Source organism: Schistocerca americana, chromosome 8, assembly GCF_021461395.2.
Source record: "Schistocerca americana isolate TAMUIC-IGC-003095 chromosome 8, iqSchAmer2.1, whole genome shotgun sequence".
In the NCBI taxonomy this organism is placed as follows: Eukaryota; Metazoa; Arthropoda; class Insecta; order Orthoptera; family Acrididae; genus Schistocerca; species Schistocerca americana.
Window position 1 is genome coordinate 374,366,649 of NC_060126.1, and position 26,962 is coordinate 374,393,610.

The 26,962-nt window shown below is 41.7% G+C and overlaps 1 protein-coding gene across 3 annotated transcripts in view; it reads right to left on the reverse strand.

The window, feature by feature from the left end:
• Positions 1–26,962, reverse strand: part of LOC124545370 (prolactin-releasing peptide receptor-like) — an 835,248-nt gene that overhangs the window by 171,295 nt on the left and 636,991 nt on the right. For all 3 annotated transcript variants that reach the window (XR_006967612.1, XM_047124280.1, XM_047124281.1), the window contains one exon: positions 26,486–26,703. Coding sequence is in view for 2 of the 3 variants with exons in the window: in XM_047124280.1 (XP_046980236.1) it covers positions 26,486–26,703 (218 nt within the window). In the remaining variant the exon portion in view is untranslated. The remainder of the gene's footprint in view (positions 1–26,485; positions 26,704–26,962) is intronic.

The window sequence follows — 26,962 nt, forward strand, 5'->3', positions numbered from 1 at the left end:
TCCGTATTACCCTCCTGAACCCACCGATTCCATATTCTGCTAACAGTCATTGGATCTCGACTAACGCGAGCAGCAATGTCGCGATACGGTAAACCACAATCACGATAAGCTACATTCCGACCTTTATCAAAGTCAGAAACGTGATGGTACGCATTTCTCCTCCTTACACGAGGCATCGTAACTACGTTTCACCAGGCAACGCCGGTCAACTGCTGTTTGTGTATGAGAAATCGGTTGGAAACTTTCCTCATGTTAGCACGTTGTAGGTGTCGCCACCGGCGCCAACCTTGTTGAATGCTCTGAAAAACTAATCATTTGCATATCACAGCATCTTCTTCCTGTGAGTTAAATTACTCGTCTGTAGCACGTCATCTTCATGGTGTAGCAATTTTAATGGCCAGTAGTGTACTTGCATAAGGGGTAAGAGGTGGACCAACACGATATTGATTTGCTCAACTTGCGAAGCTCTTTCAGATAATTCCTCCTTGGTGCCTTACTTATCTTATTCATTTTTTTTCTGAGCGTGTAGTTTGGAAATTATAGACCTCTAAAAACGAATGAATCATTTGTAACAAGCCATTTTCGACTGTGTGAAACTGGAGCCTAAATGTTAGTAAATTATGATACTGAAATAAAATGACAGCTTTTGATTTAATTTTGACAGCTTTCATACACAGCCCATTGAGTAGTGTTCGGGAGATGATCACAAATCAGATAAAAACACAAACATAAACGTGACTTACAGTTGCACTCTATCAAAGCTGCCGTTTGGTAGTTTTGGTACAACACAAGAGTGATGTAGTAAAGTGTAGGGTTATTGGAAGTGTTAGAAGGATTGGTAAGAAAAGAAACACAAACGAATAAATGAGAGAAACTAGGAGCGGAAGACTTTTCGTGATTTTTTGTTTATTTCTTTTGCACATAATTAGAACTGCACATCGTTCAGCATTAGTCCGTTACTTCTTTTCTATCCTCGCTAAATACAAATTGCATTTTACCAGGAGTAGAAATCAGTTGATCACGTAACTTCTGCGTTCTTCCGTAACCATAGAAATTTCTGTTGATGCAAGAACAGTTTACATGCACAAACGTAAAAAATCTATGCAGTCATTGTTGTTATTTTGTACTAAGTAGAATGATCATGATGAGCAAACTCAAGAGTGTCCTGTTATTACTAATAAGTGCGAAAGTTGTTTATGAAAACCTACAAATGTTTTATATAAGTTCCATAAAATACTGAAGCGATGGTTGATATGTTCTTGTTTTGCGGTTTTCTTTAATTTTATGTTTTTTTTTTTTTGAGAAAATTGCGTTTGATAGTGCTATATGATGAGTCTGTAATTGTTTTCCATATTTATTACAAAATCTGTCTGTTTCACATGACGAGTCAACAATTTTCGAATGAAGCTTGAATTAAACACTGACATTTTCAATTCTGGTGTAAAAACTGTTCATTTTTAAGTAATAGAAAAGATGCTAACTACATACAACAAAAATATTCCATACGTTCCACTGTCTCATACATAGCCTCATTCAGTTTCTAGAGAGCTCACCGCTTCCAGTTTGTAGGTGAATCTAGGAATGAAAATTTAGAACTGTGAACAAAGTGATTGAAATGAAATAACGCCGGATAGGTATGCAACAACCTAATGCATAGGTAATGCAGTTACGAACTTAGATGACCAGAGCTACTAGAAAACCTACCGTAGTCTGCGCTTACTGATAATGGTGCATGGCGGGCAACAGTAATTTTACAAGTCTAGTCTAACCTGATATTCACCATCCATACGTAGGAAGCTCTAGGTTCTCCACTTAATACTGGTTCTTGAAACTCTGTAAACAGGCCTTCGCAGAATAATTGACGTCTGTCTTCGAGAGTCGGCCAGTGCAGGTTTTTCAACGTCACCCTTTGGCTCCCCCATGAGTCGAACAATCTGTGGCCTTTACAGCTCCCCTTTCTTGTTTAAATTCAGTATCACCTGTTACTCCTATTTTGTATTAGTCACATACGCTTGAGCGATGTTCTAAAATTGTTAACAGCGTCCTTTGTAGACTCACTCAGTATCCCGTCTTCCCTACGACTGAGCCTATTTGAATATCCCAACAAATGAGGTGACTAACTGGTACAATAGTCATAGAATAAAACAGTTTTCTTTTCCTTTTTTCACGTTGTGTTAAGTGCACAGTATTGTAATTCTGAATACTTATAATAGTCACCAAACTTACACCACTTTAGCATCTTATCAGGATTCGACAGTAGCTTTTTTTTCAGACACAGTTGTTTAAGGGAGAAGTATTCCAAAGCTTCTAAGGGGCTAAAAAAGCCACAATCGGCTCTTATTGTCTACTGTTTTAAAGACAGTAGTTTTTTGTAGATAACTAACGCTTGGTTATAATTAAACTACGGATACTCACGGAGCTGCATTGTGTATTGCAATTATCGTATGGGAGCGAAACTTGTTTGATATGCTAATGCGTTAATGCGGAACCGATCTACGCTGGAAAACAAATTAGTCCGAGTTGTGGTCACCAGGTGCAAGTATAGCTCTGTACACTATATGACGGTATGAAATCCACCGTCATTGGACAAGTTATAACATGCGTTAACAGTATGGCTATCGAGAACACTGTTGGTGAAATCGTTTTATGTGAACGGCAGATATTACAGTGCTGCATTGAGAGACTATCGCCGACTGGAAGGCCTTAGGTGAGAACCGACGTTATTAAATTGGTCAAAGAAGGTGATAAGGTGATAATGAAATTAGTAAACACAGGTGCGCTTAGTGTGACATCTGGAAGAGGAGGGCCTCGTATCTCGGTGCAAGTATTGACAAAGTTGCAGTTTCTGTAACTGAAGATCCAGCACCTGTTCGAGTAGTGTTAGAGCTCGTGCAGTCGCATGGGAGCTGTCCATGCCATGGCCAACAGTAAAGAAAGTTGTGCGTGGAATTGTACACGGTTACCTCTACAATATCCAGACGGTGCACCAACTGAAACTTCATGATCCGCAGCACTGTCGTGAATTTGTTCTTCAGTTTCCGGCCTGGATCGACGTTGCGCCCAGGCAGAAGTCTATGGAGTGACGTGGCACACTTTACACTACAGGATACCGTGAATACAAAAAACTGCCGAATCTTGGGTACTGTCAAGCCGCGCGCTAACACAAAGAGCCATTGCACTCGCCGTATGTGACTGTGTAGTGTGGTTTCACAAACACCTTTATTCTCGTACGTTCTTCTTTGATGAGAAAACATGGAGGGACTGCCAGGTGTACCGTGATGTCCGCACGTTATTGGAGCTCCTTATACAGCATGTGATGCCTGCTTTGGAATAACGCAACTGTGGGGAAAACATTTTGTTCATCCAAGATGGGGCAACGTCTCCCCCAGTGAAAGATCTTGTGCAGCCATCTACGAAAGCGTTATCTCCAGAAGTTTTCCAGATGCATGGCGCAGCAAGATCACTGGATCTGTAGGCATGTGACTTTCGGCTCTGGGGATATATAAAAGAACGCGTTTCCCGTGGACACTTTTCGTCTCTACCTGAAGGCCAGTACAACAGGAAGAGGTTGCTCAGATTTCACCGGAACTGCTACGAGCAACTGTTGCTCACGTCGTTTTACGGATGCAACGTTTCTTCGAAGTCCTCAGTGCTCGTATTGAACAAATTGTATAATCGCCAGTTAACAATAAAATCAAGAATATGCATTTCTCACTTGTTTCACCTTTGCTGCCCAGCTTCTGTTCGTAATCCTTTACATACTGGAACGTTTTTGTACATCTTTCTTGCACTCACAGCGCTAGATTAACACCTGATGGTCGAAATTGGAACTAATTTTTTCCAATTTAAATCAGTTTCGTAATAACACATCAGAATGTCTACCAAGTTTCGCTGTCATATTATAATTACAGCCCACACTGGACCTCTATGAGCAGATTCACTTTAATTACGACCACCCGGTACATCATGTGCAAAAGTCTGAGGTTATTGTAAGCATTGTCGTCTGCTGAAGGCTTTCCATACAAGACAATACGCTGTGCTTCCTCTGTCAACATATTTCGTTTGGGACCTCAAACTATTGAACTTTCGTTACTAAGCGATGGGGTAGTGCTGAGTAGAACGCTTTTCGCAAGTCAAAAACTACTGCAACCATCAGATTTCCTTGTTTCGTGGCTCTCAGGATACCATGTGAGAAAACCGTAAGTTGGGTTTCACCTGTTCGATCTCCGAAATGGAATATCATTGACACCAGCAGTGGTGCGAGAAGTAAACAGTGCAGTACGTACACATCTTCTTTAGCATATACAATCTATCTTACATATATATATTGTTTCACATACGTGAAGAGTAGGTTATTCATACCTTCTTTTTGAAGGTCAGCGATGTTTCTTAATTTTGCAGACGAAATTAATTTATTTACGTACGTAGCATGCTCATTGAAAAACCATAGGAAGGCGATACGGAAAAACGTATTATACGAGAAACGTCCTTAAAGCTTCCAAACTGCAGCATTAAGGTACGATGGACGGACATTGCAGCATTGCGCGGTCAGCTCCTAAACTGAGAGCCTGAGAGTTTTAAGATCACCTGCCGTTTTAACATTCTTCGGATCTCTGGACTATTCGAGGACGAGACAGCTCAACTTTTAGTGTATACGGAACTCTGGTAGGATGGTTTTGCGTCGCATCGTTACTATCTATCGGTTTTTAGTATTACCTCATATGAATAATTCTGGGATTATTATAACCGCTCTAGAAAATCGCTATATTCTCTGATGGGGGCAAGACGCGCATTGTTCTGAATGAAGCATGCTGGTGTTACAGCAGCGATGGTCACTACCACTTTGTCTGATCTTGATTTAACAGTGTCAGAAATTGACCAGAATGTCTTCTTCTATGCCTCTAGAGTAGGGAAAGGATGCTTTTTTATGTAGAGCTATTGTTATCTCCGTATTTACTTTGTCATAAGTTATTCTGTAGTAACCATTAGGTCAGTTTGAAATTATTATAATGACCATATAATGTTCCACACTCTCGCTAAAGGAATATGACGCGTTATCAGATTGTTAGTTGCAGTCTCAGTCTTTTGAATAGTATCCTAAGTAGCCATCGGCATGATACTACATATTGTCAGAATTCTTAGTGGAATACTCCACAAACAGGAGTGACCAAGTGCAGCCAGTCATGTCCCTCTGACCACAGTCCCACTGATCACATCTGGGCATCCATTCAGTGGGATGTGTCATCCTTAGACACTGCTCTAACCAGTCTCCATTACTGGTGGCGTCACCACCTGCTACAGGATGAAAGGTGGTGTTGCATGCTACTAAGTGCAAGTATGAAATTAAATTACTCTTTGTTGTGGCTTCTCCCTACGTTGGTTTATACGATTGGGTTCACTCAGTTTTACAGCTATCAGACCAGTGCCCATGCATTCTATCATGTGGTGATTAACAATAGCGCACGACAGCAACCGAACAGTCAGCTGTGCACGAGTATTCAAAACGTCTACAGGAGACCACGCGAAAATGCATTTTACCTTAGTAGCGAGGCAGGGTGTGCATCTGCTCTTCAAAAAATCTGCAACCCCATACTGAACATACCTACCGTATATAGGACGAAATGTTGGGTTTCAACAAGAAATTCATCCGACCACGGGACAAAGGCCGGAGTATTTTATTAAGTATGACATTTTCAGGTGTGACAGTTTTCACTTCACTACCGGGCGAGTGCAAAGGTGATTATACGCAGAAGTTACGAAGGCGGTTACCATTTGGAACGTGTGCCTAGACCAAGGGTTCCCAAATTTTTTTCTCTGGTGGAACACTTTCAGAATCCTGGTACTTGATGGATCAGTTCGTTTATTGAGACGCTTAGCAGAAATAATAACTTTTTAAAAAAATGAGGAAAAATGGTTTTATTGAAAGATTACTTCAATTTTAAATCATAACTAATAAAACAAGTGCCGTAATAATTTAAAAAAAATAAGAAATAGTGTCGAAAAGAAACCATGTTACTAATAGTTTTTCGCAGAGCACTTTTTCGCTTCCCGTGGAACACAGTTAGGAGAAACCTGGCCCTTATCAAACTGCACTCTACTTCCGAACTACATACAGAATTATAATTAATGATTTTATTAAAGTGATAACAGTCTTTCAGTTAAGCACAGTTCTCTCTGAGACAGTTTGCAGTGACTCATCAGATTCTCACAGTCGGACAACATTCAGCTTTGTTAGCTACAGATGTAGATATTCTTCCGCTATCTCACCTTTACTTCTCAAATTTCTTACGTGAATAGAGAGTCTCGAACACAACTCTTCTACCTTTTCATTTCACTTCAAGATTCTCCATATCTCAGGATTCAAGTTTTATTCGCATCTGGGCAGCTCAGCCAACCACTCTGACCACTCGCCACTCACTGACCAACTCTCAGGACGCAAAACCCGAACAGTCCCCTTGGGTTTCCTCTGTAGATGGCACGTACATGTAATTTCCCGACTTTGTCTAGTCATATTAATGTCAACATCTGTCAAAAGCCTGGATAACCACCTTCTGCAATGCGAGACGAGCACGAACAGAATCAGTGAGATTCGGGGAGAGCCAGCAGATGTATGGAACAATGATAACGCCAGTGATGTGGTCAGCTGCGCTAGGTTTCCACATTCACGATACATGGTGAGAACAGCCCGAGCCAGATGCCCAGAACTATTCTCCTGGGTGTTTGGTCTCCAGAGAAGTACGGTAAGCTCATCCCGGCACTCTTTCAACCATGCATGGAACTGACAGTTGTGTGTCACGATGCATTGTCCTGCTGGTAAATACTATCTCGCTGAGGAAACACAAACTGCACGTGGGGATGTACGTGGTCCCCAAGGATAAATGCAAACTTGTACTGATCTATTATGACTTCCAGAATTACGAGATCACTCAGGGAATTCCACAGAAAGGTTCCCCAGACCATGACGCTCCCTCCTCCAGCCAGGACCATTATGACGCTTGTTACAGAGCCATACACACCAATGGCCGTCTGTCCGATGGAGCATAAAACATGATTCAACTGAAAAGGCTACTTGTCGCCGTTCATTGGACATCCAGTTGCAAATTCTAACCATTGTCGTGGTGAATTCCTCAACAGGTGCTCATCTATTCGCCGATACACATCTGTGCAGCCTTCGTTCAGCCCAGTCATCTACAGCCTGTACTGCACAACAATTGATTTGACGCCAGTTCTGGATAGCGCCTCCTTGTCATACATGGTATACCTCAATCATGGCGACATGCGAACAATTTAAAAATTTATCAGATTCAGAAATGTTTATGCCTTCGACCTGAAAACCAACAATCATTTTAGGTGCCAGATAAAACACTTTGTTTAAGCATTACAACGACTACTTTCGACTGAATATAAAGTTTTAGCAAAAAATGTAAATTCAAATCCCATATCTCTACTAAAATGCATATATGCAACCAAAATTTGTGGCTAAACCTCCACTTGTGGGTTTCATTACAATATCTTTTCAGCCGCACAACACTCCAATACATTCACACATTAAAAGCCTTAAGGCAGATCTTAACATCTGTGATCGTTTGATCCACTGATACTTAAGCAGATATGTAGCTGATCCGTGGCGGGACTGGCGACAGTAGTATCTCTGACATGAGTACGATCGATTTCCTAGTGCAGAGGTTTGTCTTTGGGCTTGGGCCGGCTCGATATATAAGGGAGCGCTGACCGCGTGTAGGGAGGACATAACGCTTTGGAAACGGAACATAGTGTTGCGCGAGTCGGCTATTGGCTGGCGGAAGAAGCGAAGACGGTTAGCCTGAGGCCGGGAGGCGGTTGTCACGTGGTTGTACTGGATTCGCGGGAGTGGCCGGCGCTGTGAATTCTCTCAACCTCGTGGTTTGTGTATGTGACCGCTTCCTTGGAGGGACACGCCGTTATGGTCTCGCGAAGTGGTGGTCTGGCATCTTCGCAAAATCGCCCCAGCATCAAGACACCCAGTTAAGTACGCTAATTACTATGAGCGCTTAGATATCCGTTATTGTGATCGCTCTTGGTACAGTAAGACGTTGCAAGACGTGTGATGTTATGTTTGTTCGGTTTCATTTGAGGTCTCTTACTTAAGGTGTGCTCTGCTTCTGCATAATAGTGATGTATTTGCAGATGTGTGTCATTAATTTCTAGTGAGTGTAGGTTCTCGGCAGCCAGCTCATTTTCCCACTCTTAGTGTTTGTTTATCAAGTACAGTTTTACTTAAAAGAAGCACTTGCGAGTGAAATTAGTTGTTGTTTAGCCTTGGTTTTATAGAGTTAATTAACTGGTCAATCTTAAATGTTAAACTTAAGAAAAGTTATTCTACCTCCTGTTGTCTGGCGTGGTTTGTGTTTCAGTGATCTGAGGCAGCGGGCATCTGAAGAACTGGGCTTCCCTTTAGATTACAAGTTTGGCTTAAAGGCGACGGACTTCGGCTGAGCTCGTGTGTTCCTTTTTGGTAGCGATTGCTTAGTTCACATTTTGGTGGCCTACTCGACGTGGGGTTGCAAAAAGAGCCACGGCTTGGTTCGAAGTTCTCTCAGTCGGTTCCACCGTTCGTGGTTAGGCTTTACAAGCTTGGGCCTTGCTTCTGTTACACATTTATCACTGTAGGAAGTTGTAACTTCCTATGACCTAAACGTCCATCTTGCAAGTCAATCAGCATTTGAATAATTTCGGGTTCGCCCTGCAAAATTGCCCAGCTTACGTTTAATAAATATGTTTTAAGTATTCGTGTTAAAGCTGACACTGAAATGGTTTTAAATAATGTGTCTTAACTAGAGTTGTTTGTTAAAGTATGATTAAATTCAGCGTTAGTGGGTTCTGTCAATTTTAGTAGCAGATCGTGGGAGATGATTTATTAACATGGTTATGATTTTATGTAATGAGAGTTTCTTAAATACATTGCCTGACTGGCGGTTCTCAATGTTTATCAGAGAGGATTTATTAACGTGCTTATGATTTTATGTAATGTAAGTCTCTTAAATAACCTCGCCCGATGGACGCCTGTCAAATTCCATGTGATTGTTTTGGGTAGCTAATAAACCCACTGGAATCGAAATGTTTACTTTATTGGGTCAGCCCTTCCACCCCCTTCAGATTTAAAGGGGGAAAAAAACAGCTGTTAAGTGTCGCCGTATCAGTAGCTATCAAATGAAACACTGTAATGTGGCAGCTTGAATAAACGTTAATTTCACACCTTACATGAGATTCTACATTTCGTGACGTGTAGATTTATATGTCACATGACATACTTTGGTGATAGTCTCCAGGTTTGCCTCTCAAAATTTACGGTATGTAATGCAAAAAGGTATGACACTCGATACGACGGTATTAATACACCGAATCCATATCCTGCATATCAATGATCGAAAGATGAAAAAAGGTGGTGGAGGAGATTCTTGATTTTGGGACAGACTCGAGTTGCCCGGCCATGGCTCACATAAAGCGAAAGAGCGTGACCTGTGGCGAGGGAGATGCAAACGCACCAGGCAGTCCATCAAAGGGAGCAGGTGACAACCAAGCGCTTCCTGTGATGGAGAAATTCAAGAAAATTGCGTTGGAGATTCTCCAGATGGATACAAACAAGCCTGAGATGCAGTTAAATAGAGTGGCATCTTCTCATCACGTGAAATGTCTGTAGTGCTCTCTTGATGTACGAGTGTAGCTTTTATTCGTCAGGAGCGGGCACAAAATGCTCCATTGGCTGAAATAAAATTGGAAGGAGCAGAAGTGGCGATATTGCGACGCAATTTGAAGGTACGTCCTTTGCGATTGGCGGGGTAGTTTCCACGAGATGAAAGAAACACTCCCATTGATCTAAAAAGCCTTGATGCGAAGCATGAAAGACAGAATACCGATAACTTCGGGGACTCTCATCTAGGCCAGTGTCAAGTATGAAGCAGGGCGCATCACGCTCTACACGATGCATAAAGAGGAATTTTATGTGAACACTGCATTCACTTTGGCTGACATTCAGCTAGAAATTAGCTGAAGAGTCGTTGAGCTCCGATAGCAGAGAAACGAAACAGCCACATAGTTAATTGTTCTTGCGAGAACTGAGAGGACGTTGAAGTATACACATTGATCCATCTATGTGCGTGTGTATCACCATTTTTCCAGACTAGAGATGAGTGCATGTTTTCTCACCTAACGAAAAACATTGGCCAGTTTCAGCTGATAAAATCAGTAAGGATTTTGATTAGCTTTTAATAGGATTTTCAAAGGGCGAGAGCAGAAACCAGTTCATAATCTTTTCATAGATTTTACAAAAGCATATGATTCAGTATTGCAATCAAAATTGTACAAAATTCTTTTGGAACTTGGAATACCAAAGACGCATGTTAGATTTACAGAAGCGAGTTTGAAAAACACAAAAGGTAGAGTACACGTGGGGAAATTGGAGTCAGAAGAATTTGTAATAAACAACGGACTTAAGCAGGGAGATGCCCTGTCTTCGCTACTTTTTAATTTAGTATTAGAATATATTGCACGAATGGCAGAAGATAATTCAGAGGGTGTGAAGTTGAATGGAAATATTAAGATATTAGGGTATGCAGATGACCTAAACATCATTAACGATAGGAAAAGATCTGTAACGGCAAATGCGAATGCGTTAATTAAGGCTAATGAAGATGTAGGTCTAAGGATAAGTGAAGACAAAACTAAATACCTGGTTACTACTAGAATGTCAACAGCAGTAGATCAGGAAATGTTAAGAGTTGGAGACATGCAATTTGAAAAAGTGAACACATTTAAGTATCTAGGCGTGGACATCACTTCGAGAAATGAGATTGAATCCGAACTGAAGAAGAGTTTACTTTTATCACGGATATTGTCTAGGAATTTATAGATTAGAATATACAACACTATTATTCTACCAGTTATGCTGTATGGGTGTGAGACTTGGTCTCTCACTGTGCAAAATGAAAAGCCGTTTGGAGTGTTTGAAAACAAAATTTTGAGGAAAATTTTCGGAGCAAAAAGGGATTACATTAGCGGAGAGTGGCGAAAAGTGCATAACGAAGAGGTTCACGAACTCTATTGAAGCCCTGACATAATCAGTATTATTAAATCACGTAGGCTGCAATGGGCGGCTAACGTAGCTCGAATGGATGAGGGCAGGGCAGCGCGCAGAGTACTGGTAGGGCACGTAGAGGGAAAACGTCCTGTGGGGAGACCGAGGCGTAGATGGGAGGACGATGTGAAGGCTGATTTGAGGAGCCTCGGTATTGAAGGTGAATGGAAGGAAATAGCCCAAGACAGAGACAGATGGCGAAAATACGTTGCTGCGGTAATGGACTCTCGAGTCCGATATGACCAGTGAGTGTATGTGTGTGTGAGGGCAGCCATACAACCGACAACACGCCGCGGCTAAAGGTAAATGCCACTGGCAGAGGCGTAAAAATATTGGATCACCAGCTTGCATCTACTGTGATAACGAGCAACCTTGGCTAATCTTATGCATATCTTGTCACAAAAACTAACCAACTTCTGTAGACTTGGTTGTCATCCTACACAGTAACAAACTTAGAACCGGGAATCGGATGATTTGACATAATATTGGCCAACTCAGACAGTGATTTACTGTCCAGATGTAAGAAAAAACTTGTAGAGGACCTTCTATTTAAATTTGATATTGTTGTGTGCAGTGTTATTTCTGCTAATCAGGATGTAATATATTATCTTGACATTTGTCCTGAAATTTTCATGTCACGCTCAGTGTAAACAACAGTACTTCACTGACAATATTACAGTAAATAAACCAAATTTGTACAGCTAAACACCGATGTGCTTAGTCGTAGAATTAGAGTCCACTCCTACTCCATTAATTTATTCTAGTGATGCTAAGGCACTCACAGCTTCTTTTCTTTCTGATGTTTGATTAGTGTGAAAAGGAGTGGAGTGTCAGAACACAAATATCAAATTATTTCAAAATGGATCCGAAAATCACACTAAGTAACTCACAATGTCCAGCAGAATGTAGAATGGCCAAGCAGATTAATTAATTAAGCTTAATTCAATTCAGACGTCCTCTAATGTCTCTGATCCTAGGAGCAATACGACTTTAGCCATGCTTATCTAGTGCTAGCAGAGCCCTCAAATCTTTGTTGTTTATCAGTCAATCGGTTTTTCTTCGACTTGTAAGAAGTTAATCTGAAGGTACCTGTCTTTGACTGACCACGATATCTTCAGTTTAAGTTGATGAATAGACCACACATATTTGTTCTCGACAGTGATACCCATACATGTTTCCATCAAACATATCCATAACAGTACCCACAACAAATAGTGTGAACGTATGAACTGGACTTCATGATCTATCCTGATAGTTTCGCTTACTCCTCTGTAACATTTGGTTAAAGATTAACTTCTGAGACCTTAGTAGAGCGCCACATATACAGGTGATTTACGTAAGTATTTGTTTACTTCGGTGTATCATGTATTATCCAATACAGTAGTGGGGAAAATAAGAAAGCTTTAAGTTTTGTAATGTACACTTATTTGTATTTTGTTTGTGTAAAAGTAGAGATTTGTATTGACGAATAAACAGAAACTGCGTTGAAAGTAAGGATGTTAGCCCGTGACAATGAAAACTAATGACATTTTGTAATGATTTAAAACAGGAGTGCACGTTGTAATAAGCTATAATAGCTCAGCTGCATTGCGTAATTGACGGTAACGCTGTGCGATTGACACGGCTCACATCATTTCAAAATGTTCAGTAGCAAATGTGATTCATATAGCAATAATAAAGTTGATTCATGTAGCAATGGAATCTAACTAGATATAAATGTCAGCCGAATGTTATCGACCGCCAGGAACAATGTATAAAATTTGTCGGGTCCGGAGTTTAACTTTCTCTCTTAAACAGAGAAATTACTGAATGTCTACGGCTAAAAGTTTATTTAAACGCTACGTCGTAAGTTTGTACAGTAAAAAAGGAAGTTAATTTTCTTAGATGATAGCAAAAGTTTCAAACAAGCAAGTTGTTTTAAAACGTGAGCAAACTTACCATTTTTAAGACTGCTGGAGAGTGTAAGAATTTATACATACACGTATAGATTGTAGGCTCGAATTAAGACTCATTGCCGATTCGAGTCTGCTCACCGTTCAGTTATAAAGAATTAAATCCCTTTTTAACGAAACTATCATTAAATAGCGAAGCCTTTACTCAATCGGAAGATATTCACTGGAGGGCACTACATTGCTTCTACCTTTGTGGTGCTCGGCTTGTCTAGCATAAATCTTGAATAACAAGAGCTTAAGTTACAAATACCTACCGAGTATATCTGACATTGTCAGGATAGGAGAAAGCGACGGTAAGCAGATAATGAATTTTAAAACTGTTAGCTTTAACAACTTCCTATAAAACTTTTTAAAACTTTCAAAATATTTTTTTATATTGTCTCAACTGGACGTAACATTAACGCACGTGGTATTATAAATGCACTCGCTGTGTACAAGACCGTTGCATCGTCGATAACATTCATAATTTAACTTTTTAGATAAAATGTGATATGTACAGCCACATTATCTATGGCAGCTATTGGAATAGAAAGCATGTACAGAGACAATTTTTTCACAGTGAAGCGTCCATGTAATTATTTCCGTTACAGTCAGTAAATACAAGCAGAGATTTGCCATGCAAGCTGTACTTGAAGTCAACAGCAAAACATAAAATATATATACAACATCGTCACACTGTGTAACTCGTCCAAATGTATTTTACGCTTCCTTTACTACTTCAAGTACAGCTTACACAGTAAATCTCTGCTTGCAGTTACTGACTTTAACTGAAATAATTAAATGGTTATTTCAACGTATAAAATTTTTTTTCAACGCGCTACAGGGTTTCTGTTTCAATTGCTGTCATAAATAACGTGGCTGTAGTACACATTTTGCTTGGAGATTTAAAATAGGAATGTTGTGGACGGTGGAACGATCTTGTACGCTGCGAGTGCATTTATAGTACTACATTTGATCTGAAGATAGTAGCTAAGCTGCCGAAACTTGTCATCTCTTTGTAACTAACTTTCAATGTTAAACGCGATTGAGAAAATACATAGAAAATTTTGAAAGTTTTAAACACTTTTGTGGAAAGTTTAAAATTTTTATAATTTCATAATTGATACCCACGAAGTTTAATAGTAACGACCACGATGAGCAGGAGTCAGTCTTCAAGTTCCATAGTTTTCTGCTTTCAGCTTCATGAATCTGCCGTGACTGTAGTATTCAAGTATTATTGATTTAGTATTAAAAGGCGCTAGTTAAACTCTGCAGTTTAGATAACTTATGCTCTTTTCTTTGGGTCAGATAAGCATAGTCACATTAACTGAACTCTCACATCTAGGCTGTTCAGTAACATTTTAACTTTCAGTTAAACTAGATCAGCCTTTTCGTTTTTTTCTTTTGCAAAGAGCAGGTGACTTACACATTTAAACCAAATACTTTTTCGATAAATAATAAAAAAAGCATTCCCACCATCTTTTTCAAGGCTCACCATTAAAGAAGGTAATAAAAATAAACCTCATGCATGTGTGGGAAGTGAATCATGAAGACATAGATATCTGACGCAAGAAAATCGAATGAGGATTATAAAGGAGGAAGCGTGAGAAATATTGCACATTGCTGGTGGTCAGTCATGAAAACTGCTTTTCCGGACCATTGAATATTAATAACTGGATTCACTTCCGGCTTCACTTGTGGCTAGAGGTAATTAAATGCATAATCACGGCAGTATTGATTGTCGGCATTTCTGTAAAATTCACTCTCAGCGTTCGTCATTCGAGCAGGGAACAGCAGGTTGCTTTCCGAAACAGAGAAATAGCAGACACTAGGCTAGCTTCTGTTGTACGCCTTGGCTGGGTGGATAAACTGCAGGGCGACGCACAAACAAACGCAAGATCGTTTTACAATATCCATGAGTCGTGCTTACGTCACTGTACTGTAATGAACATATTTATTTATTTTTTTGACTGTCACATGAGAGCGATAAATTAATACAGTCGTTATATTCCGTAAGCATGAATTTGTACAAAGAAAGCTAATTTCTTCGTCGGTGTCTGCAGGGTATCCCACTAGTCTGCTCATCAACTTTTCCCACATTTAAGATATCAATCACATATTTTCACCTAAAAGGAGGCATTTCTCATTACAGACAACAATGAAGTATTAATTTCTGCAGAACTGATGGCGTATAGGCTCTGCTCATCTGTACCTCCACCAACGACAGTAGAATACCTCAAGGAACATGACCTTTCTCCTCGAGAGAATGCTGTCGGACTAAGAATGGTAACAACATTAAGCCTTGTGTGTATCAAACAGCGCTGAGTTTTCTTGGGTACGACTGCGGATCTGACCACCTTACCTTTCAGAACCCTCAGACGGGAAAAAGGCTACATTTTATTTGTATTAAAAATTCGAAAATCACACATGATTTACGTCATCAGGAAAGGCAGTTAATCCCATTAAATATCGTTATGTTCAAATGTGTGTGAAATCTTGTGGGACTTAACTGCCAAGGTCATCAGTCCCTAAGCTTACACACTACTTTACCTAAATTATCCTAAGGACAAACACACACACCCATGCCCGAGGGAGGACTCGAACCTCCGCCGGGACCAGCCGCACAGCATATCGTTATCTGGTCCAGTCACGTCAATGCGACCAGTTGTCAAAAGCCCGAAAAGCACCTTTCGCAAGGTCCAAAGAAGAGCGGCAAGATTCGTGACTGGCTCATTTAGCCATCGCGAGAGCGTTACAAATTTCATAGAAAGTTTGAAGTGGGACACACCTGCAGACAGACGATGCGCTAAACGGAAGGGGCTGCTCACTAAATTCCGAAATCCAATCTTCACCGAGGATGTAGAGCATATATTATTACTAGCAACTTTCAAATAGCGTAATGATCATAATTCAAAGATATCATTCAAAGATAAGGGAAATAAGAGCTCGTACTGAGGCGTGCAGACAGTCGTTTTTCCCTCGCGCGATCCGCAAGTGGAACGGGGGGGGGGGGGGGGGGGGGGGGGGGAATATGGCTTTGGCGCAAATTGTGGCCTCCGCCACACACCGATTGGTGGCTATCAGAGTATATACGTAGATGTAGATGAAGTGCTGACATGCAGGTAGAGAGTCGATGAGGTTCTGAAAGGTACTGACAGGGATGTGGATCCACTCCAAGTCCAGTGCAGTGGCTAGCTGCACTAGGTTTCTCGGTTGAGGATCCATGGTGTTAAAGACCGCTTGAGGTGGTCCCACAGATTTTTGATTTGGTGTCCAGGGTAGCACGGTAAACTCATCCAGGTGCTCTTCGGACCACGCACCAACACTGCCAGCTGTGTGGGAAGTTGCATTGCGCTGTTGGAAGATGTCATCGTGCTGAGGAAAAATAAAATTGCGTGTAGCGGTGGACGTTGTCCCCGAGGATAGATGGGTACTTATGCTGATCCATTGCGTCTTCCGGAATGACGACATAACCCGGTTAAAACCACGAAAATATTCCCCAGACCATAAATGTTTCAGGGTGTTTGCTTTCAAACATTTCACGCCGTACACACCAACGACCATTTTTCCGATGGAGTATAAAACATGATTCATCTGAGAAGACCACCTGTCGCCACTCAATGGACGTCCAGTTACAATACTGGGGTGTAAATTTCAGCCCTCATTGCCGATGAACAGTGACTTAATAGGTTCGTGAATCTGGCATCTGACGCAGATGCCCATACGTAGCAACGTTTGTTGAACGGTCTAGGAGGAGAACCTATTGGTAGCCCCTTGGTTCATCTGGGCGGTCAGCTGCTCCACAGTAGCATGTCTCCTCGACCGTATACTTCACCCCATTCGTCGTTCACACTTGTCATCTATGGCCTGTGCTGCATCACAGTTGCTTCATTACCGGTTTTGGGTAGCTCCACTTTGCCATGCACGGTATACTTTGACGGGGGCATGCGAACAGTTTAAAATGATCATACTCTTTGGACGTATCTCCATTACGACAATGAGTGCACTGGTCTCTGCGTCCCCCTGACACTTCATATACCCTCCACTGCTAGTGATGCCACGGTGTCTGTGAGTGGTGGTTGCACGTTCCCGTTGAGCTTAGACAGTGGTCACAGTAACGTGACAGGACTGTTTAAATGGCATGTCATGGCACCCAGGCTTACAGCTCTTTCGATGCGTGACTAGCATATAGTCGTCGTGCATTCATTATACCTCCGCACATTGTTCAAATGGCTCTAAGCACTACGGGACTTAACTTCTGAGGTCATCAGTCCCCTAGACTTAGAACTGCTTAAACCTAAATAACCTAAGGACATCACACACAGCCATGCCCGAAGCAGGATTCGAACCAGCGACCGTAGCAGCAGCGCGATTCCAGACTGAAGCGCCTAGAACCGCTCGGCCACAGCGGCCGACTACACCTCCTCCTTGAAGACTTTGCCTGTCTATTCTGATCGGCGGTGTGTCTCAAATATTTTGCTCGGCCACACGTAAGAACACACGATTTCAACGATTGGCGTTGTGGTTCTAATGGTTGTAACCTTCATTTCGAAGGCATCAAAAGAATGTGTAAAATACAGTAAGAGGGGCTGCGACGACAGTCGCATAGTGTGACATGTGTACAGTAGCATTGTGCAGGATTTTAGCGAAATTTGGTGCCAATTTAACGATAATGACCCACTTTTCACCTCATATTAAAGTATGGTCTCTGGCGTGTTTTTGCATGTGTCGACATCTTGCTATTTAAAGCGTTGCCGGACCCGAGGGTGACTTCCCTTTGCGCCACCCTTTTGCGTCATTACAGAGAAAGGTTGCACACACCTTTGAACCAAATATCAAATTTATACTTCGAAATGGAAAATAATTACAGGTTTTCAAAAAAGTGATCCTTTAATACTGCTACGCAGTGTATTTCAACAATCTATACGTTGAGAGAAGCTTACACTTTGTGTAAGATTCTAAAATGTTAACAGCTTCTTAATTTCGTACTTTCTCGCGTATACTTCCGCCTGCCACGACGGTCAGAACTAGACATCCTAAAACAACAGCTGAAATACCGGTAATTGCTTCGACAAGATCACGGCAATTACATGTAAGATTTAAATCTGATACTCTGACACAGAAACAACGTGTATTCTCAAAATTAATGCAGAGCGCTTAAGGACACTTAGAGTTTAAAATCTAGAATGGCGCATTGCCCAGCAATTATGTATAGTTTCTAACAATATTTATGCACGGTGATCAGAAGTACAGAAGTTAAAAAAAATAAATAAAAAAAAACAGTCTTACCATGCGGTAACTACTCGGCCTCTGACTATTCAAACATAACTTTTGTACCGTTTAACCATATCCTGAATATTTTATATCAAAATCTTTGGAAAGCTATCATTCGATCTCGGTAGTTACATATGCATCACAGTGCAGGTTCAGCATTTATGAAAACTTTTCACTGAAATCGTTTCACGTCATTGCTGCTTCATTGATTTTATCCCAGCGAATCGATCTGTTTCATTTCAGTTTGCTGTATTAGTGTGTAATAACCCGTGATGTGTGGCTTAAAACGGTTACGAATTTTTAATTAAGTACAACCGTTTACAGTACAATTCTGTCATTACAACGACTGAACGAAAATACCCTCAGGAACCGTAAGACGTCTACGAATAGTATGGGCGCACAAATGAAGAATCGGTAGCACTTAACTGAAAATTCGCCATTTAAACATATTTTCTCGAAATGTACTCTTGTAAATTTAAAATAATTAATTGTTATTTCGGTTTACAGAAGCGGAAAAATCCAAACGTTTCTCTGGTATCTTCAGAAGTGGACATGTAGTAAACATAAATGGCCAACAGGACCAATATCTTTGAAGATGTACATATCATCGTACCCTTACGTACAGACTAAAACTGGCCAGGTGCGAGTAGGATTCACGCACTGAAGCTTCCGTAAGAACTCAAGTATGTACGTCGACATATCATTCACTCCAACAATCGAGAATCTCCGCAGTTTTTGCCTGTTATCGATATTGATACCAGGGAGGTCTCGGTCACATGGATTCTAAGACTTGGAGTGTTTTAATTTCAAGTCTGAACTCGTGTAACAAATGACAAAAGAATTTTTTCGAGTGATACAGTTATAAATGAACAACTTTTTGATTTTTTACCTGTGTGTATGTCTTTTGTATTGCACCGGGTACCTAGAAACGACGGAGAGGCTACGCCTCCGCCGTAGTCGTCAGTGGTTGACAACCTCACAACAGGCCACAGCAGTCCACTCACCCCACCGCCGCCCCACATTGAATCCACAGTTACCGTGCGGTTCAGCCCCCAGTGAACGCCCTCCTCCCCCCCCCCCCCCCCCCACCCCACTCCCCAGGAACGTCTCATATCAGAACAGTGTATCCCCAGATGTTTACGTGGTAGAGTAATTAGTACAAAAAATGGAAAAGGATGTAACTGCCAAAAATTTAAAAAAATACTTTTATAGTGAAAGGGGTTGTATAAGTCAAGCGTAATGAAACGAGAAAGGTTGCAAGTGCCAGAAAAATTCCTACTAGGAAGAGCAGTTCGAAGATAGCAGGACTGTGCAAGCGCCAGTGGGGCTGAGATGGGAAGGGATGTAAGAGCCACCGCCATGATATATGTGCCTCAGCTACACAGTTGCTTTAGTTGGTGACAGTACGTTGACACGGCAGTGATTTCGGTCGTTTCACGTGTGTGTTTTAGAGTGTTCTTTGTTTGTTTAGTGTAACAACCATAAAATGGGAAAGCCTGTTAGGAAGAAGGTGATTGTTCGTAAAAGACGTGAAGCAAGAGAAACGGGCCAGCCGTACATTAACAGTCGTGAGAAAGAGATACCTGCAAAACAACCACCAGCAGAACAGGAAAGCTGCTCCTGTAAGTGCATGTGTAAAAACATAAGCAGTGAACAAAGACAGCTATTGATTTTGGAGTTTTATGAAGTTGATGAAGAAAGCCAAGTAAGATATTTGTTGAATCATATTCAAATTTTACCTATTGGTCGCAAACGTCATGCGACGTACGAAAGTGCAGCAGAGAGTAGAGGGACTTGTACGTTTGCATATAATATCCCCTATGGTACAGGGAAAAATGTACAAGTGTGCAGAAAAACCTTCAAAGAAATTTTTTCTATATCTGAAAGGAAAATGATTGATTTACAAACAAAAAAAGAAATCAGGTTGCTTGGTTTTTGAGAACAAAAGAGGAAAAAGACCTTCATCAAATGCACACAAGTTTAAATTTATAGAATCTTGTAAGATATAAACTCATTCCCCAGATAAGAAAGTCACTACAGCCGAAAAAAATCAAGGAATGAGTTTTTGTCACCTGATCTAAATAAACACGGAATGTGCGTGGCTTTTAAAAAACGAAATCCTGCAAGTGATGTTACATACAGTTTTTACGCGAAAGTGTTAAAACAAGATTTTCCCCGCCGAGCGAGGTGGCGCAGTGGTTAGCACACTGGACTCGCATTCGGGAGGACGACGGTTCATTCCCGCGTACGGCCATCCTGCTTTACGGTTTCCGTGATTTCCCTACATCGCTCCAGGCAAATGCCGGGATGGTTCCTATGAAAGTCACGGCCGACATCCTTCTCCATTCTTCCCTAATCCGATGAGACCGATGACCCCGCTGCCTGGTCTCTTCCCCCAAACAACCCAACCAACCAAGATTTTCCAAACCTAAACTTTAAAGCTTTTGCAGTTGATGCCCTTAAAAAGTGTGACTTTTTGAAGGCAAAGTTGCAATCTACGTCCAGCGAAAAGTGAAAACAGGAAGTGAAAGCCCAGCAGCAAGAGCATCATCACCGAAAATGGGAAAAGGCTCATAAGTGTATGAAACAAGATATTACATCTCCACAGCTTCCAACGGCTACTTATACAACCTTATGCATGGACCTACAACAAGTTATGTTTGATCCAATGCTTACACATAGCACTATGTTTTATTGTAGACATCTCCCTTGCTACAGTCTAGGAATACGTGTTGGACACAATGGCTCTGCATATATGTGTAAGTGGCACGAAGGGATTGGAGGCCGTGGCGATTAGAAATAGCTTCTTGTTTTTTCAAAGTTGCTACTGGAGGCCATTTTCCTCTTAAAAGGCCTGTGTGTGGTGTGATAATTGTGGAGCACAAAACAAAAACCAAATGATGTTAACGTCTATTATTTTTTTTAGTCCACAAAGGAATTTATCGTTCAACTGATGTGAAATATCTAGTAAGTGCACATACCTACAAGAGCTGTGGCCGTGATTTTGGGGTGATTGACAAAAAACGCAAAGCTGAGAAAGCACCAACACCTAAAGATCTTGAAGCGTTAGTTGGAAGTGCAAAATTGACACCACCTTTTACTGTAGTATCTATGAATACTGATGACTTCATAGATTGTAAAGACCTTGCTGAATACTACCCAAATACAAAATATCTGGCTATAAGTAAAATTTCCCACTTTCGTTTTTCCCACACGAATCCTAGCACAGTGAAAGTGCCATCAGGTGATCTTATGGTAACCTGGAAAAAAGTTGATGTTTTAAAGAAAGATGCTAATCTTGACAATGTACCGGATATTCAAGACCTGCCAAAAATACACTTTAAATCCAAAAACTCACAGGGAAAGAAGAATGATGTTTTGGGAATGATAGATTATGTAGAGAAATAAGGACTTCTGCAGAGCCCTGTTGGAGAACAAAGATGAAGAGCCCGGCAACATGGAGGTATAGGAAGACGATGAGGAACAGAACTGCTTGGAGGAAAGAAGTACAGTACTGTAAGTTTATTTCGATTACTAAATGCAGATAACTTTGCATTTGATTTCTCGTATATAAACGTGTTTGTAAAATAAAATTGATTTAGTCAAAAACGATCAACTGTATCAGAACGAATTTCGAAAGTGAATAAAAAGTCCAAATATTATATACATAGCTGAGACACGCAAAATAAATTCAGACATCTGGTTTATTTTTTGGTTTTCAAGTGGCTTAAATTTACCGATGAAAGAAGAAGCGGAATAAACTGAAGACAAACACCTTTGCTTCAAAAAAACCACCCAAAACTTCATTTTATACCTTTCTTATATTCGCTTAGCATTGAAAGAGTAAAATTATAAGTAAAGTTTTTAAACGTTCTAAAACTAGTATGGACTTACCATATTTTTAACATAAACCATTCACTTACTTCCTTTTGACAAGCTCAGCAAGGCACTTACAGCGTTTTCCAGAAAACGAAAGATGGCACTTACTTCTTTTTCCGTATACGTTTTGTTCCCTTTATACATATTCATAAAAGAAACTGTTTTAATTTTTTAGAGGTATTTTGATATACACATTTTTTTTCATAAAATTAATATAATCATCCAATATTTAAGACACATTTATTTGAATACTGAAAATTTTAGTTTGTGACACTTACATCCTATTCCATTTTTTGTACACAATTATGGTGTACGCGTACTTGGGGACAGTGCTTGCGCAGCAATCGCCGACATGTGTAACTGAGACAGAATAAGGGGAACCAGCCCGCATTAGCCGAGGCAGATGAAAAACCATCCACAGGCTGGCCGGCTCACCGGACCTCGACGGTAATCCGTGGGGAGAATTCGTGACAGGGACCGGCGCAACTTCCCGCTGGGGAAGCAGCGCGTTAGGCCGAGCAGCTAGCCAGGCGGGACTTTTTTATCTGTACTGTGAAACCTTCCTCCATGCCATATTTCATTATTCTACATCAAGAGAAATTACCCTATAGGTATCGAAATATGTGACATAAATGGCCGTGTCTTTTGATTACATTGACTTAGAAACATAACGTACCGAGCGAGGTGGCGCAGTGGTTAGCACACTGGGCTTGCATTCAGGAGGACGACAATTCGAACCCGCGTGTGGCCATCCTGATTTAGGTTTTCCGTGAGTTCTCTAAATCGCTTCACGCAAATGCCAGAATGACTTCGCTGTTTTGTCCTCTCATCCCAGATCAACCAAACATAACATTTTTATACCATCAAAGAACTATAAACATCAGCATGTGACATAAATCTCAGGTCAATACATCTATCCGTCAAGGACGGACGGATGACAGACAGAAAATCTGATAATGTACGACAAAAAATTGTTTTTCGTGTCACGTAATTACAGATTAACAGTTTTCGGATTTTTTCTTTGGTCGTACTGTGAAACTCGGCTACTACACAAATTTTATGATTATACACTACTGGACATTAAAATTGCTACACCAAGAAGAAATGCAGATAATAAACGGGTATCCATTCGACAAATATATTATACTAGTACTGACATGTGATTACATTTTCACGCAATTTGGGTGCATAGATCCTGAGAAATCAGTACCCAGAACAACCACCTCTGGCCGTAATAACGGCCTTGATACGCCTGGAGATTGAGTCAAAAAGAGCTTGGATGGCGCGTACAGGTACAGCTGCCCATGCAGCTTCAGCACGATTCTACAGTTCATCAAGAGCAGTGACTGGCGTATTGTGACGAGTCAGTTGCTCGGCCACCATTGACCAGACGTTTTCAATTCGTGAGAGATCTGGAGAATGTGCTGGCCAGGGCAGCTGTCTAACATTTTCTGTATCCAGACAGAACCAGTACAGGGCCTGCAACATGCAGTTGTGCGTTATCCTGCTGAAATGTAGGGTTTCGCAGGGATCATATGAAGGGTAGAGCCACGGGTCGTAACACATCTGAAATGTAACGTCCACTATTCAAAGTGCCATCAATGCGAACAAGAGGTGTCCGAGACGTGTAACCAAAGGCACCCCATCACGCCGGGTGATACGCCAGTATGGCGATGACGAATACACGGTCCGCAGCTCGTGGTCGTGCGGTAGCGTTCTCGCTTCCCACGCCCGGGTTCCCAGGTTCGATTCCCGGCGGGGTCAGGGATTTTCTCTGCCTCGCAATGACTGGGTGTTGTGTGCTGTCCTTAGGTTAGTTAGGCATAAGTAGTTCTAAGTTCTAGGGGACTGATGACCATAGCTGTTAAGTCCCATAGTGCTCAGAGCCATTTGAACCATTTTTGAACGAATACACGCTTCCAATGTGCGTTCACCACGATGTCGCCAAACACGGATGCGACCGTCATGATGCTGTAAACAGAACCTGGATTCATCCGAAAAAGGACGTTTTGCCATTCGTGCACCCAGGTTCGTCATTGAGTACACCATCGCAAGCGCTCCTGTCTGATGCGGCGCCAAGGGTAACCGCAACGACAGTCTCCGAGCTGATAGTCCATGTTGCTGCAAACGTCGTCGAACTGTTCGTACAGATGGTCGTTGTCTTGCAAACGTCCCCATCTGTTGACTCAGGGAACGAGAGGTGGCTGCACGATCCGTTACAGCCATGCGGATAAGACGCTTGTCATCTCGACTGCTAGTGATACGAGGCCGTTGGGATGCAGCACTGCTTTTTGTATTACCCTCCTGAACCCACCGATTCCATATTCTGCTAACAGTCATCGGATATCGACCAACGCGAGCAGCAATGTCGCGATACGATAAACTGCAATCGCAATAGGCTACAATGCGACCTTTATCAAAGTCGGAAACCTGATTGTACCCATTTCTGCTCCTTACACGAGGCATTACAACGACGTTTCACCAGGCAACGCCGGTCAACTGCTGTTTGAGAAATCGGTTGGGAACTTTCCTCATCTCATCACGTTGTAGGTGTCGCCACCGGCGCCAGCCTTGAGTGAATGCTCTGAAAAGTTAATCATTTGCAAATCACAGCATCTTATTCCTGTTGGTTAAATTTCGCCTCTGTAGCACTTCATCTTCGTGGTGTAGCAATTTTAATGGCCAGTTGTGTAGGTTAATCGGAGGTGCCCTGTAGGTTTAGATTAGTGAGTTTGCATCATAACGTGTAACACAAATTGCGGTATCTTTCGATTACACTGACTTAGATGCTTCAGTTTCTTACATCGCCAAGGGGCTGTACACCTTAACATATGTCTCTGGTCTCAGCTTCATATATCTCCCCGTTCCTGACAGATTCTGTACAGTCGGACAGACAGAAAAACAACAGACTGATCCCTTAAGGTTTTCGTTTTTACCGATTGAGATGCAGAACACTAAATAACTTACTAGCCATGCTAAATTTAATCACGGTCTGATTTTAAGTTTTTCACAATTTTTACCACTCTGAATGTGAAGTGAATCACGCTAATTATCATGGTGCCTTTTTTCTTTTTTTGCTCAGACTGAATGTATGCAGCAAATGACCGCGAGTCCTCCCTCCATTCCTCAAATTCGGCTACAAATTTCATATCGTCGAAAGAACAGTGGCAACTGACCCTTAAAATAGGCAAATGTAACGTATTGCGAATACATAGAAAGAAGGATCCTTTATTGTATGATTATATGACAGCAGAACAAACACTGGTAGCAGTTACTTCTGTTAAATATGTGGGAGTATGCGTACGGAACGATTTGAAGTGGAATGATGATATAACATTAATTGTTGGTAAGGCGGATGCCAGGTTGAGATTCATTGAGAGAGTCCTTAGAAAAACTGTAATCCATCAACAAAGGAGGTGGCTTACAAAACACTCGTTCGACCTATACTTGACTATTGCTCATCATTGTGGGATTCGTACTAGGTCGGGTTGACAGAGGATATAGAGAAGATCCAAAGAAGAGCGGGGCGGTTCGTCACAGGGTTATTTGGTTAGCGTGATAGCGTTACGGAGATGTTTAGCAAACTCAAGTGGCAGACTCTGCAAGAGAGGCGCTCTGCCTCACGGTGTAGCTTGCTGTCCAGGTTTCGAGAGGGTACGTTTCTGGATGAGGTATCAAATATATTGATTCCCCCTACTTATACCTCCCGAGGAGATCACAAGTGAAAAATTAGAGACATTCGAGCGCTCACGGAAGCTTTCCGACAGTCATTCTTCCTACGAACCATACGCGACTGGAACAGGAAAGGGAGGTAATCACAGTGGCACGTAAATTGCCGTCGGCCACACACCGTCGGGCAGCTTGAGGAGTATAAATGTAGATGTAGAACAGTATTGTAGCTTCCGTGACAAAAAGTAAAAACACCTACAGCCTTCCTTGTGATTTTATTTTATTTGATCGCTACCATAAGATCATAAGGACGGCTGTAGGTGTAGTAAACGGCCGTCGTCCAAGAGACCTCCTGCTAAAAGGATGGAGATACAAAAGAATAGTAGCTTAGTGTACCTAAGGTGCACCCCTAGAATGAGGCAAACACGTTCGCTCGCAAGATTCAGAGCGCTGGTTACCGATTGCATGTAGCTCCACAGTGGCGTATTTCAGACTTACGGTTCTTCGGAAAAATTTTGCTCTATTCCACGTCTGCTACGCTTTTCATGCCAGTACACATTCAGCGTGTGCTCGGCAAGAGGGACAGAATGTAGAACCACATTCGCCGAGCTTTACTCACCCGCTTCTTGTTCTTCATCAGCGTGGCGTCCCTCAGATCCTGCGCATTGCCCGGCGCCTTGGAGCCCCAGAGGCGTAGCGCCATGCGCGAGTACACGTACGTGATGACGCACAGCGGGATGAGGTACTGCACCAGGAACAGCACCATCCGGTACGACATCATCGCCTTGTTAGACAGGTGCACGTTCACGCAGAAAGGCTTCGACACCCACTGCTCACCTGCGCACATGTGTAACATTCCACCATTCTGAAACATTATTTAATCGATAGTGAAGTACACAACAGACAATTTTTTATACACTGCTCAAAGGAGTTATGGGAACACTTGTATCAACGACCGGTATATTAAATCTATTTTGATGGAGGCGGTACCGTTGAAACGTCTCTGTGAAGTCGTTTCATAAGACGCTTGTCGAATTCGGTACAACCTATTCATGTTACTACCTGATCTTAGCTCACTGCTGGGAGCAGACGCCGC